This window comes from Xenopus tropicalis, chromosome 1, assembly GCF_000004195.4.
Source record: "Xenopus tropicalis strain Nigerian chromosome 1, UCB_Xtro_10.0, whole genome shotgun sequence".
Lineage (NCBI taxonomy): Eukaryota > Metazoa > Chordata > Amphibia > Anura > Pipidae > Xenopus > Xenopus tropicalis.
In genome coordinates this window covers 214,431,873-214,448,052 of record NC_030677.2, presented here as the reverse complement: position 1 = coordinate 214,448,052, position 16,180 = coordinate 214,431,873, and the positions used below count along the sequence as shown (strand labels likewise).

General features: G+C 39.1%; 1 protein-coding gene across 2 annotated transcripts in view; it reads right to left on the bottom strand.

Annotated features, from left to right (window-relative positions):
• Positions 1–735: 735 nt before the first annotated feature.
• Positions 736–16,180, bottom strand: part of LOC101733164 — a 29,637-nt gene continuing 14,192 nt past the window's right edge. For both annotated transcript variants that reach the window (XM_012966707.3, XM_004910333.4), the window contains 4 exons: positions 7,583–7,692; positions 6,996–7,042; positions 2,962–3,063; positions 736–1,311 (listed from right to left, as the gene is read on the bottom strand). In XM_012966707.3, coding sequence (XP_012822161.2) covers positions 1,189–1,311; positions 2,962–3,063; positions 6,996–7,042; positions 7,583–7,692 — 382 coding nt within the window. In that variant the 3' untranslated portion in view covers positions 736–1,188. The remainder of the gene's footprint in view (positions 1,312–2,961; positions 3,064–6,995; positions 7,043–7,582; positions 7,693–16,180) is intronic.

Sequence of the window (16,180 nt, the reverse complement as noted above, 5' to 3'; positions counted from 1 at the left end):
CAGCTTTCCCCCTGCCTGCATAGGCAGGGTTCTCTTCACTTCTTGTATCGGTTATTGATTGCTTTATATGTTACTCTGTATGTCCAATGTATGTAACCCAGTTATTGTACAGCGCTGCGGTATATGTTGGCGCTTTATAAATAAATGTTAATAATAATAATGACTGCTGCATATTATTTACTTTAGCACAAATGCCATCTAGTGGCCAAACAAGAGAACTGCAAAATGTAATACTTTGACCTGTGGAAGGGAGCTTAGTTCCCCTCTAAACTAAGATCTTAGTATACATATGTAGGGGACTGTCTGAGAAAAGGGTTAACCATTTTTTCTCCTAAACCTGTATAACTCAGCCTGCAGCCTTGTGCCTTTATATGGGGGGCACAGAACCCCTCAGTGACTGCTAATATCCTTATCATTTACAGTAGGGGGTACATTATCCCTTATAATACATGAGTGATACTCAGAGTTCCCTGTATAACTCAGCCTGCAGCCTTGTGCCTTTATATGGGGGGCACAGAACCCCTCAGTGACTACTAATATCCTTATCATTTACAGTAGGGGGTACATTATCCCTTATAATACATGAGTGATACTCAGAGTTCCCTGTATAACTCAGCCTGCAGCCTTGTGCCTTTATATGGGGGGCACAGAACCCCTCAGTGACTGCTAATATCCTTATCATTTACAGTAGGGGGTACAGTATCCCTTATAATACATGAGTGATACTCAGAGTTCCCTGTATAACTCAGCCTGCAGCCTTGTGCCTTTATATGGGCACAGAACCCCTCAGTGACTGCTAATATCCTTATCATTTACAGTAGGGGGTACATTATCCCTTATAATACATGAGTGATACTCAGGGTTCCCTGTATAACTCAGCCTGCAGCCTTGTGCCTTTATATGGGGGGCACAGAACCCCTCAGTGACTGCTAATATCCTTATCATTTACAGTAGGGGGTACAATATCCTTATAATACATGAGTGATACCCAGCATTTTGAGTGCCAGATGCATAAAATATGTGTTCTCTGACTTTGTACCAATCATACAAATGCCACAAACTGAAGTTATTGAAGTTATTAAATTATATGTTGGAGAAAAGAAGATGATTTAGTTGCAAGTTGGGGGGAGTGGAAAAGACATCACATTGCAGAGAGGACAATGCCAGGGAGCGCCATCTTTGTTCCTGTCACAGGGCAGAGAATCCCAACAAACTGTATTGTCCATTCCCAGAATCCCTTTCAGTAGCTCCTCCTTTCTGGGCGGGGCCTGGGGCCGGGAGTCCAACCGTAGCGTAACAAGTGCTCGTTACCTAAAGTTACAATAAGAATAATTATATTCTGGGTTATTTTATTCTTTAGACTTTACACATTGAGTAATAAAACATCTCGCGACCTGCTGGGCCGTATCCTGAAATGCTGGTACCACGGGAGGATTATACAAACTGCAGGCAATGTAGTAGCGGATACATTCGATTCTTTCTAGAAAAGGTTTTGGAACTGGATGATACGAATTCTGGAGATGTTCTGGAAATGTTTTGCCTTATTCTAATCTAGGCTGGAAGAACAAAATGTTTGGCCTAAAGGATGTGAGTCTTTTATTTTTAACCTCAGTAAACACGTTCCTATGCTATATTATCTTTCACTATCTGGTTTAATGATAGGGTCCGTCTCTTGGAACCATCAGGTGTATCTGCCAGTAGAGCCGCATCGGAGCCCCAACCTCATTGCACTTCTGCACCTAAACATGGAGTCCCCTTTCCCTAATGATACACAGTAACAGGGGTATGTAGCACATAAATAACTGACCATCTGCAATAAATAACCTGCAGTACACGACTCATTCCCGGGTTCCTCTGTTTGCGTAGGGATCTGGGTAATGTTTGAGGGATATTTATGGACAGGGACCTGCAGGCACATTTGGTGAGAGAGGGGCACAAGCTTTGGGCAACAAGGGGTGCCGCACATTTATTTCTATTGCACAACATAAATATAATTAGTCACTTTGTTACATGATATATATTGTGAGACAAACTGCTGTTGTGACAAAGTAAGAAACCCACCCTGAGGCGTCAGTGCCCCCTAAGTTCCCAGGGGCAGGAAAAAGCTGCTCCTAATAATTTTAAGAGCTGAACTTCCATTTATTAAACTGGAAATTGAGCTCTCCTAGTGCAACTTTGCTCTCTAGTCTAGCAATGCAGCCCCCCCAGACCCCCTCTGGGGCAGGAAAGTTGAACACTGGGGGGCAGCATCACAGGAGCCGCTCTGGGGACAGAATCACCCCAGTGCCATGGATCCGTAACTAAGTTATACAGTGACCTATCTTAAGCAACTTTTCAGTTAGTCTTCATTATGTATTTCTTAGTTAGTTTTTGAATTATTTGCCTTCTGCTTCCAACTCTTTGCAGTTTTTAAATGGGGGTCACTGACCCCGGCAGCCAAACCCTATTGCTCTGTGAAGCTCCAGTTTTATTGTTACTATTTGTATTTTTTTTTTCTATTCAGCCCCTCCCCTATTCATATACCAGTCATCCAAACCACTCCCTGGTTGCTAAGGTAACTTGGACTCTAGCAACCAAATAACTGCTGAATCTCCAAACTGCAGAGCTGCTGAACTTGAAAATGAAATTACTGAAAAACTACAAACAGTAAAAAATCAAGACCAATTGCAAATTGTCTCAGAATATCACTGTCTACATCATATTATCCAGGTACCATACAGGTAGTTAGGGGTGCCTTTTCATACATTTCATAGGTAAATGTTCTACCCGCCTGTGCCCCTGTGGGTCAGGGAATTATAGTTCATACATGTTGGGGCAACACACTTTATACCCTGTGCAGGGTTTTACCATTATTTCTTGCTGAACTTAAGTTGCTCTTTGGCACAAATTTGGGATTTAGTGAGGGACTGACATGCCAAGTAATGACTAAGCCACGATAATTATATAGTGGGTGGAACCTACCAGCGACAAATTAGGGATTTCCTCATAATGGTGGGCGGGACACGGTTCCTGTGGGGCAGTCGCTGTGGTATAAACTGTAACGATCTTGTTCGGAGGGTTCGTCTGATCCAAAGGAAAAAGATGTAAAAAGGTTAATTTTATGGAGAGAAGAAGAGTAGAAAAAACGAGATATCAGAAATCAGAGCAGTTATCCTGCATGCAAGGGCTGGGTATTTACATTGGGGTTATATATAACATGGATGTGGCCGTATGTTCAGGATTCCCATTGAGAAGAGAGTCAATAGTGGCAACTGTCTGCGCTAATACCGTAATGGAACCGAATCCCTTGTAACGTGTGAGTGAATCTACACACAGATCTAACAGTCATATTAATGCATCATGTTATGGTGTTTTGGGTTTCTGTACCAGCCCAAGGCACCAACAGCCCTTTAGCAGGGAAGATCTGTGCCCCCAAAGATGCCCAATTGGCCCCCAATCTTCTTTTCTTCTCATTCCCTGCCCATACTCTGTGCTGCTGTCACTTACTGAGCTTAGGGGCCGACTCACAATATACTGTATATATAGACTATAAATGGCACAATATACTGTATATATAGACTATAAATGGCACAATATACTGTATATATAGAATATAAATGGCACACTATACTGTATATATAGACTATAAATGGCACAATATACTGTATATATAGAATATAAATGGCACAATATACTGTATATATAGACTATAAATGGCACAATATACTGTATATATAGACTATAAATGGCACACTATACAATATATATAGACTATAAAAGGCACACTATACTGTATATATAGACTATAAATGGCACACTATACTGTATATGTAGAATATAAATGCACACTATACTGTATATATAGACTATAAATGGCACAATATACTGTATATATAGACTATAAATGGCACACTATACAGTATATATAGAATATAAATGGCACACTATACTGTATATATAGAATATAAATGGCACAATATACTGTATATATAGACTATAAATGGCACACTATACTGTATATATAGACTATAAAAGGCACACTATACTGTATATATAGACTATAAATGGCACAATATACTGTATATATAGACTATAAATGGCACACTATACAATATATATAGACTATAAAAGGCACACTATACTGTATATATAGACTATAAATGGCACACTATACTGTATATATAGAATATAAATGCACACTATACTGTATATATAGACTATAAATGGCACAATATACTGTATATATAGACTATAAATGGCACACTATACAGTATATATAGAATATAAATGGCACACTATACTGTATATATAGAATATAAATGGCACAATATACTGTATATATAGACTATAAATGGCACACTATACTGTATATATAGACTATAAAAGGCACACTATACTGTATATATAGACTATAAATGGCACACTATACTGTATATATAGAATATAAATGCACACTATACTGTATATATAGAATATAAATGGCACACTATACTGTATATATAGACTATAAATGGCACACTATACTGTATATATAGACTATAAAAGGCACACTATACTGTATATATAGACTATAAATGGCACACTATACAGTATATATAGAATATAAATGGCACACTATACTGTATATATAGAATATAAATGGCACACTATACTGTATATATAGAATATAAATGGCACACTATACTGTATATATAGACTATAAATGGCACACTATACTGTATATATAGAATATAAATGCACACTATACTGTATATATAGAATATAAATGGCACACTATACTGTATATATACACTATAACGGGCCCACTATACAGTATATATACACTATAACGGGCCCACAATACAGTATATATAGACTATAAATGGCACAATATACTGTATATATAGACTATAAATGGCACACTATACTGTATATATAGAATATAAATGGCACAATATACTGTATATATAGACTATAAATGGCACACTATACAGTATATATATAGACTAAAAATGGCACAATATACTGTATATATAGAATATAAATGTCACAATATACTGTATATATAGACTATAAATGGCACAATATACTGTATATATAGAATATAAATGGCACAATATACTGTATATATAGACTATAAATGGCACACTATACTGTATATATAGAATATAAATGGCACAATATACTGTATATATAGACTATAAATGGCACACTAAACAGTATATATAGACTATAAATGGCACACTATACAGTATATATATAGACTATAAATGGCACACTATACAGTATATATAGACTATAAATGGCACAATATACTGTATATATAGAATATAAATGGCACAATATACTGTATGTATAGACTATAAATGGCACACTATACTGTATATATAGAATATAAATGGCACAATAAACTGTATATATAGACTATAAATGGCACACTAAACAGTATATATAGACTATAAATGGCACACTATACAGTATATATATAGACTATAAATGGCACACTAAACAGTATATATAGAATATAAATGGCACACTATACAGTATATATAGACTATAAATGGCACAATATACTGTATATATAGATATAAATGGCACAATATACTGTATATATAGACTATAAATGGCACACTATACTGTATATATAGAATATAAATGGCACAATATACTGTATATATAGACTATAAATGGCACACTAAACAGTATATATAGACTATAAATGGCACAATATACTGTATATATAGACTATAAATGGCACACTATACTGTATATATAGAATATAAATGGCACAATATACTGTATATATAGACTATAAATGGCACACTATACAGTATATATAGAATATAAATGGCACAATATACTGTATATATAGACTATAAATGGCACACTATACTGTATATATAGAATATAAATGGCACAATATACTGTATATATAGACTATAAATGGCACACTATCCTGTATATATAGAATATAAATGGCACAATATACTGTATATATAGACTATAAATGGCACACTATACTGTATATATAGAATATAAATATCACAATATACTGTATATATAGACTATAAATGGCACAATATACTGTATATATAGAATATAAATGGCACAATATACTGTATATATAGACTATAAATGGCACACTATACTGTATATATAGACTATAAATGTCACAATATACTGTGTTTATAGAATATAAATGGCACACTATACAGTATATATAGACTATAAATGGCACACTATACTGTATATATAGAATATAAATGGCACACTATACTGTATATATAGAATATAAATGGCACACTATACTGTATATATAGACTATAAATGGCACACTAGACAGTATATATAGAATATAAATGGCACAATATACTGTATATATAGAATATAAATGTCACAATATACTGTGTATATAGAATATAAATGGCACACTATACTGTATATATAGACTATAAATGGCACACTATACTGTATATATAGACTATAAATGGCACACTATACTGTATATATAGAATATAAATGGCACACTATACTGTATATATAGACTATAAATGGCACACTATACTGTATATATAGAATATAAATGGCACACTATACTGTATATATAGAATATAAATGGCACAATTTACTGTATATATAGAATAGAAACCAGTGCAATTTGCATCAGAAATTAATAATCAGCCCTGTAGCATGAGTGTATATGGCAGATCAGCTTTATTTTCTGCTTGATAGTTTGTGATGACCCGTAAGCTCAGCTTCTCAGCAGCTGCCTAGAGCCCACTGAGCGTGTGCAGTGCCACTGACAACTGTGAAGAGCTATATCATTACTATTATAGAGATGCTGAAACTTTAAGTGAATGCAGTCAGTTTAGTACTTTGTATATAAAATATGACATTTCTAGCCATATTCATCTTTAGGGTTTAGTTTTCTTTTAAACTAGAACTTTGGGGGGAAATGTTGCATTATGGGTAAAAACACATTACTTTGCACCATGAGCTGCAGTTAGAAATGCCAATGTGGCAATAATATCTCTTACCTGCCCCTTAGCGTTTTCCATCGCATTAACATTCTTTTCTTTCCTTTCTGGAACAATATAATAGATTCTATTATTATCTATTATTTCCCTTAGCTTTGAGGAGAGGATGTCAAACCCTCTGAATCAATATATTTATTATTAAATGGATCCAACCCTCCTATTCACCCCAACCAAAACTTTTCTATTGATCTGGATAGTGTAACGGGGCTGCCATACTGACTCAGGATCTTCTGATATAAAACAGCAAAAATGGCAAAAATTATAAAGAGGTCACATGATCCCATTCTCTCTTTGCTGCTCCAGGCAAGACCCCAACCAAGAAAGATTTTACAATGAAAAAGTTCTTTACACACATAGATATATATATATATATATATATATATATACATACACATACAGTACATACATACAATATACACATTGACTCTATATAAACAAATGCAAAGTGAGACTTCTAACTGCAGAACATTAAACAGTAGAATGTACTGACTGGGCGACACTTGCCCCTCAGATTATCTCCCTCTGTGGCACCAATGGCTTAGAATTGGGGAAATATTCATTTAGTGATAAATAACCTCTTGTCTCACCTCGAAGCTTGTATTTCTTTTTCCATAGAACGAAGGCAGAGGCCATCACTAGTATCACCAGGACAATGGCAAGTAAAGAGATGACAATGGGAAGGGTATTCTGTGAGGGCCTGTAACAAGCAGAACATAATGTAAGGTCTATTTTGTCCAAAAGGGGCACAGTCCACAGGTCCCTTTATTAGTGCAATGTACATTATCCCTTATAATACATGAGTGATACTCAGAGTTCCCTGTATAACTCAGCCTGCAGCCTTGTGCCTTTATATGGGGGGCACAGAACCCCTCAGTGACTGCTAATATCCTTATCATTTACAGTAGGGGGTACATTATCCCTTATAATACATGAGTGATACTCAGAGTTCCCTGTATAACTCAGCCTGCAGCCTTGTGCCTTTATATGGGGGGCACAGAACCCCTCAGTGACTGCTAATATCCTTATCATTTACAGTAGGGGGTACATTATCCCTTATAATACATGAGTGATACTCAGAGTTCCCTGTATAACTCAGCCTGCAGCCTTGTGCCTTTATATGGGGGGCACAGAACCCCTCAGTGACTGCTAATATCCTTATCATTTACAGTAGGGGGTACATTATCCCTTATAATACATGAGTGATACTCAGAGTTCCCTGTATAACTCAGCCTGCAGCCTTGTGCCTTTATATGGGGGGCACAGAACCCCTCAGTGACTGCTAATATCCTTATCATTTACAGTAGGGGGTACATTATCCCTTATAATACATGAGTGATACTCAGAGTTCCCTGTATAACTCAGCCTGCAGCCTTGTGCCTTTATATGGGGGGCACAGAACCCCTCAGTGACTGCTAATATCCTTATCATTTACAGTAGGGGGTACATTATCCCTTATAATACATGAGTGATACTCAGAGTTCCCTGTATAACTCAGCCGGCAGCCTTGTGCCTTTATATGGGGGGCACAGAGCCCCTCAGTGACGGCTAATATCCTTATCATTTACAGTAGGGGGTACATTATCCCTTATAATACATGAGTGATACTCAGAGTTCCCTGTATAACTCAGCCTGCAGCCTTGTGCCTTTATATGGGGGGCACAGAACCCCTCAGTGACTGCTAATATCCTTATCATTTACAGTAGGGGGTACATTATCCCTTATAATACATGAGTGATACTCAGAGTTCCCTGTATAACTCAGCCTGAAGCCTTGTGCCTTTATATGGGGGGCACAGAACCCCTCAGTGACTGCTAATATCCTTATCATTTACAGTAGGGGGTACATTATCCCTTATAATACATGAGTGATACTCAGAGTTCCCTGTATAACTCAGCCTGCAGCCTTGTGCCTTTATATGGGGGGCACAGAACCCCTCAGTGACTGCTAATATCCTTATCATTTACAGTAGGGGGTACATTATCCCTTATAATACATGAGTGATACTCAGAGTTCCCTGTATAACTCAGCCTGCAGCCTTGTGCCTTTATATGGGGGGCACAGAACCCCTCAGTGACTGCTAATATCCTTATCATTTACAGTAGGGGGTACAGTATTACTTATAATACATGAGTGATACTCAGAGTTCCCTGTATAACTCAGCCTGCAGCCTTGTGCCTTTATATGGGGGGCACAGAACCCCTCAGTGACTGCTAATATCCTTATCATTTACAGTAGGGGGTACATTATCCCTTATAATACATGAGTGATACTCAGAGTTCCCTGTATAACTCAGCCTGCAGCCTTGTGCCTTTATATGGGGGGCACAGAACCCCTCAGTGACTGCTAATATCCTTATCATTTACAGTAGGGGGTACATTATCCCTTATAATACATGAGTGATACTCAGAGTTCCCTGTATAACTCAGCCTGCAGCCTTGTGCCTTTATATGGGGGGCACAGAACCCCTCAGTGACTGCTAATATCCTTATCATTTACAGTAGGGGGTACATTATCCCTTATAATACATGAGTGATACTCAGAGTTCCCTGTATAACTCAGCCTGCAGCCTTGTGCCTTTATATGGGGGGCACAGAACCCCTCAGTGACTGCTAATATCCTTATCATTTACAGTAGGGGGTACATTATCCCTTATAATACATGAGTGATACTCAGAGTTCCCTGTATAACTCAGCCTGCAGCCTTGTGCCTTTATATGGGGGGCACAGAACCCCTCAGTGACTGCTAATATCCTTATCATTTACAGAAGGGGGTACATTATCCCTTATAATACATGAGTGATACTCAGAGTTCCCTGTATAACTCAGCCTGCAGCCTTGTGCCTTTATATGGGGGGCACAGAACCCCTCAGTGACTGCTAATATCCTTATCATTTACAGTAGGGGGTACATTATCCCTTATAATACATGAGTGATACTCAGAGTTCCCTGTATAACTCAGCCTGCAGCCTTGTGCCTTTATATGGGGGGCACAGAACCCCTCAGTGACTTCTTATATCTAATATAATATTTACAGTGTCCAAACTGGGGATTTTGTCATTTAAAAACTGAAAAAGCAGAACAAACCTTCCTATTACAATGCCCCATTGTCCCTCTATAGGATGCCATAGTATATTAAAAATGAATTTCACTTCCTTGTATCCAATGATAGAAGAAAAGGAGATTATTATATTACCAGTTGGGGTGTCTCTACATGAATGGCTGCAATTTCAACAGATAAAAGGAGAGAATAAATCCCTAAGCAGTAATGTATTATCCAAACGATAATGAAATTATGAATTTTTCAGCTAGAATAAATTGTTACAATACCCAAAAACAAAGCAATTTCTTATAAGGGGCCCCTCGTTCTACATAGTAACATAGTAACATAGTAACATAGTAAGTTGGGTTGAAAAAAGACATACGTCCATCAAGTTCAACCATAATGCCTATATATAACCTGCCTAACTACTAGTTGATCCAGAGGAAGGCAAAAAAACCCCATCTGAAGCCTCTCTAATTTGCCCCAGAGGGGAAAAAATTCCTTCCTGACTCCAAGATGGCAATCGGACCAGTCCCTGGATCAACTAGTACTAAGAGCTATCTCCCATACCCCTGTATTCCCTCACTTGCTAAGAATCCATCCAGCCCCTATATAAAGTTATATAATGTATCAGCCAGCAGGACTGATTCGGGGAGGGGGGACCCCACAACCTCACAGCTCTCACTGTAAAAAATCCTTTCCGAATGTTTAAATGGAACCTCCCTTCTTCTAAACGGAGTGGGTGCCCTCGTGTCCGTTGGAAGGACCTACTGGTAAATAAAACATTAGAAAGGTTATTATATGATCCCTTTATATATTTATACATAGTTATCATGTCACCTCTTAAGCGCCTCTTCTCCAGTGTAAACAGACCCAACTTGGCCAGTCTTTCCCCATAACTGAGACTTCCCATACCCTTTACCAGCTTAGTTGCCCTTCTCTGGACCCTCTCTAACTCAGTAATGTCCCGTTTGAGCACTGGAGACCAAAACTGAACAGCATATTCTAGATGGGGCCTTACCAGCGCTCTGTAAAGGGGAAGAATAACCCCCTCCTCCCGTGAATCTATACCCCTTTTAATACAGCTCAAAACCTTGTTTGCCCTTGCAGCTGCTGCCTGGCATTGCTTGCTACAGCCAAGTTTATTATCTACAAGGACTCCAAGGTCCTTCTCCATTATGGATTTGCCTAGTGCAGTCCCATTAAGGGTATACGGGGCTTGCATATTTTTACATCCCAGGTGCATGACCTTACATTTATCCACATTAAATCTCATCTGCCACTTAGCTGCCCAGATTGCCAGTTGGTCAAGATCCTGCTGCAGGGATGTCACATCCTGGATAGAATTGACTGGGCTGCAGAGTTTTGTGTCATCTGCAAACACTGATACATTACTCATAATACCCTCCCCTAAGTCATTTATGAACAAATTAAACAAAAGTGGACCCAGTACAGAACCCTGAGGGACCCCACTGAGGACCTTATTCCAAGTAGAGAATGTACCATTAACAACCCCCCTCTGTACCCGATCCTGTAGCCAGTTTTCTATCCATGTGCAAACGGCTTCACTAAGACCAATAGACCTTAGCTTAGAAAGCAGTCGTTTGTGGGGAACGGTATCAAATGCTTTGGCAAAATCCAAATAGATGATATCTACTGCCCCCCACTGTCCAGCTTCTTACTTACCTCATCATAAAAAGCAATTAAATTGGTCTGACATGACCTGTCCTTCATAAAGCCATGCTGATTCCTACCCATAATGCCATTCTCCACTACATAATTTTGAATGTGATCCCTTAACAAGCTTTCAAATAACTTGCCCACCACAGATGTCAAACTTACAGGCCTATAATTGCCAGGCTGAGATCTTACTCCCTTTTTAAATATGGGAATGACATTCGCCTTCCCCCAATCCCTAGGTACCATACCTGATGAAAGAGAGTCTGAGAATATCAGAAACAAGGGCCCCTGCAATTCTGCCCCTAGCTCTCTCAGTACCCGAGGGTGTATTCCATCTGGCCCAGGTGCCTTGTTTACATTTATCGTGTGTAACCCTTTAAGCACCATATCCTGTGCCAGCCACTGTGTAGTTGGAGCTGAGGCAACAGTGCAGCTATTGGGTGAGACTTGGCCCTCTGGCTCCCCCTACTGTATACACAGAAGAAAAGAACTGGTTAAGCACATCTGCCTTTTCTGTATCCGCTGTAACCATATTGTTATTATAACTCAATGGGGCCACACCCTCAACCTGCATCTTTTTACTATTAATATACTTAAAAAACTTTTTGGGGTTAGTCTTGGCCTCGGCCGCGATGCGCTCCTCATTTTCTATCTTTGCCTTCCGGATTGCTGTTTTACAACACTTGTTATAGTGTTTATATTCATTAAACGCAGCTACTGTCCCCTCTGACTTATATTTCTTAAAAGCTTTCCTTTTTCTCCCTATTAACTTCTTTACCTCAGAGTTAAGCCACATAGGGTGATTCTTACACTTCTACTTTTTCTTATTAATGGAATAAATTGAGAACAGTAATGATTTAATATCATTTTAAATGACAACCATTTCTGCTCTGTGTTTTTATCAGAAAACATAATGCCCCAATCTATGCCCTGAAGCGCTGCCCTTAAGGAGCTAAAATTTGCCTTCCTAAAATTCATTGTCTTTGTTGCCCCCGTGTAAATTTGTTTCCTGCACCAAACATCAAATGAAATAACATTATGGTCACTATTACCCAGGGGTTCAACCACTTGCACATTTGCTATACGTTCTGGGTCATTAGAGATCACTAGATCTAGTATAGCATGGTTCCTGGTTGGCTCCTCAACAACCTGTGACATAAAGTTGTCATGCAGCAAGTTTATAAACTTGTTCCCAGTTACTGTCCTGGCAGTACTATTGCCCCAGTCAATATCAGGGTAATTAAAATCCCCCATTATTATCACTTGCCCCAAACTAGCAGCCTTTTCTATTTGCAACAGGAGCTGGGCCTCCTCCTCTTCGCTTACATTAGGGGGGCTATAGCATACCCCTACAATTAGCTTGGTAGATTCTTTACTATCTGTGAGAAGCTCAACCCATAAGGATTCAGCTCCCTCTGTTACCCCCATCACTTCCTCCTTAATATTTGCTTTTAATTCCTGCTTAATGAACAGACACACTCCTCCTCCTTTTCTATTGCCCCTGTCCCTCCGAAACAATGTATAACCCCCAATATTAACTGCCCAGTCATGAGACTCATTCAACCAAGTTTCAGCAATGCCAATCCCATCATATTTCCGCTCCAACGCCAGTACCTCCAGCTCTCCCATTTTACCAGTCAGACTCCTTGCATTGGTAAACATACATTTAATACTGGTTCCGGCGTGAGAATGACGTGTAAACAACTTATGGGCCTCCCTGCCATTATCAGTATCCCGAAGCAAGTCTCCTCCCCCATTTTCCCTTACTATGCCCACTACCTCATCTATCCTGTCTCCCACAGAATTTCCCTCTGCACCCTCCCCCCCCACTCCTAGTTTAAAATCTCCTCCAACCCGCTAGCCATCTTTTCCCCCAAAGCAGCTGCCCCATCATCATTGAGGTGCCCCCATCCCTGGCAAAGAGCCTGTAGCCGATTGAGAAATCAGCCCAGTTCTGGAGAAACCCAAAGCCCTCCTCCCTGCACCAATCTCTCAGCCACGCATTAATCTCCCTGAGCTCCCGCTGCCTTCTTAATGTTGCTCGTGGCACAGGTAATATCTCTGAGAAAATTACCTTGGAAGTCCTCGCCCTCAACTTCGCACCTAGCTTTTTAAAATCGTTCTTGAGGACTTCCCCCCCTCCTCTAACTTTGTCATTGGTACCTATGTGTACCAAGACCGCCGGGTCTTCCCCAGCCCCTCCCAACAATCTGTCCACTCGTTCCACCACATGCCGAACCCTAGCACCAGGCAAGCAACACACAGTTCGGCATGTAGGGTCTTTGCGACAAATTACCCTATCCACCTTTCTAATAATTGAATCCCCTACAACTATAACCTGCCTTCCCTTCCTAGCACTACTCCCCCCACCTGTATTAGAGGTGCCGGCTCCCAGGGGGCTCTGAGAGTCAGCCTGCCCCATACATGCCAGCTCAGAGCTGCCTTCCCTCCCTAGCACTATTCCCCCCACCTGTATTAGAGGTGCCACTCCCAGGGGGCTCTGAGAGTCAGCCTGCCCCATACATGCCAGCTCAGAGCTGCCTTCCCTCCCTAGCACTACTCCCCCCACCTGTATTAGAGGTGCCGGCTCCCAGGGGGCTCTGAGAGTCAGCCCGCTCCATACATGCCAGCTCAGAGCTGCCTTCCCACCCTAGCACTACTCCCCCCACCTGTATTAGAGGTGCGGCTCCCAGGGGGCTCTGAGAGTCAGCCCGCTCCATACATGCCAGCTCAGAGCTGTCTTCCCCAGCATCTTCACCTAAAGCGGCAAATCTGTTGGATTGTACAAGCTGTGAACCAGCCCCCTACCCCTTGTGTCTAAAGCAGTTGATACGAGGGTAATTCAATGACAATAAACTGCTCTATAACTAGCTCTATAACTATTCCTGTAGAAATCAGTAACAAAGTTTATAATTGAAATTTCTCAATAAAAATGTTCACAAGTCACAATTGTTCCAAGAAAAGTCTCTGCTCAAACCGATTTTCTCCACTTGTGCCCAACGATGCACTCAGCTAGTTATATCCCAGTTATATCCCAGTTATATCCCAGTTATATCCCAGTTATATTCCAGTTATATCCCAGTTATATCCTAGTTATATCCCAGTTATATCCCAGTAATATCCTAGTTATATCCCAGTTATATTCCAGTTATATCCCAGTTATATCCCAGTTATATCCCAGTTATATCCTAGTTATATCCCAGTTATATTCCAGTTATATCCCAGTTATATCCCAGTTATATTCCAGTTATATCCCAGTTATATCCTAGTTATATCCCAGTTATATCCTAGTTATATCCCAGTTACTATCCTAGTTATAATAATCCCAGTTATATCCCAGTTATATCCCAGTTATATCCTAGTTATATCCTAGTTATATCCCAGTTATATCCTAGTTATATCCCAGTTATATCCCAGTTATATCCCAGTTATATCCCAGTTATATTCCAGTTATATCCCAGTTATATCCTAGTTATATTCCAGTTATATCCCAGTTATTTCCCAGTTATATCCCAGTTATATCCTATTTATATCCCAGTTATATCCTAGTTATATCCCAGTTATATCCTAGTTATATCCCAGTTATATCCCAGTTATATCCCAGTTATATCCTATTTATATCCCAGTTATATCCCAGTTATATCCTATTTATATCCCAGTTATATCCCAGTTATATCCTATTTATATCCCAGTTATATCCTAGTTATATCCCAGTTATATCCTAGTTATATCCCAGTTATATCCCAGTTATATCCTAGTTATATCCCAGTTATATCCCAGTTATATCCCAGTTATATCCTATTTATATCCCAGTTATATCCCAGTTATATCCTATTTATATCCCAGTTATATCCTAGTTATATCCCAGTTATATCCTAGTTATATCCCAGTTATATCCCAGTTATATCCCAGTTATATCCTAGTTATATCCCAGTTATATCCCAGTTATATCCTAGTTATATCCCAGTTATATCCCAGTTATATCCCAGTTATATCCTATTTATATCCCAGTTATATCCCAGTTATAGTCCAGTTATATCCCAGTTACTATCCTAGTTATATCCCAGTTACTATCCTAGTTATATCCCTATTATTATCCTTTTATCCACTGATTTAAGAATAAGGGGCCCCTCAGTAAAAGAGATCACTTTGTTTTTATGGGTATTTTAACAATTTCATCTGTCTGATTAATTCTTAATAAACATTGATTTCTGTTTCATGAGTCGGACCTTACATTGCTACATGGGGAATTTAGTTTCTTCTTTTCTCTTTTGTATTGGAAATAAGATTAGATGCTGATATTTGTACATTTGTGTTTCCTTTGGTTGATGTTTCCCTTTATTTCATTGGTTACTATGTTTGCCTTACTGTGAGTAGGAAATATCATTGCACTCCCGGTCCAATAGAATATGAGTAGGAAGTGAATTCACAGAAATATTTAATATGTAAAACCCCCCAGTATAATG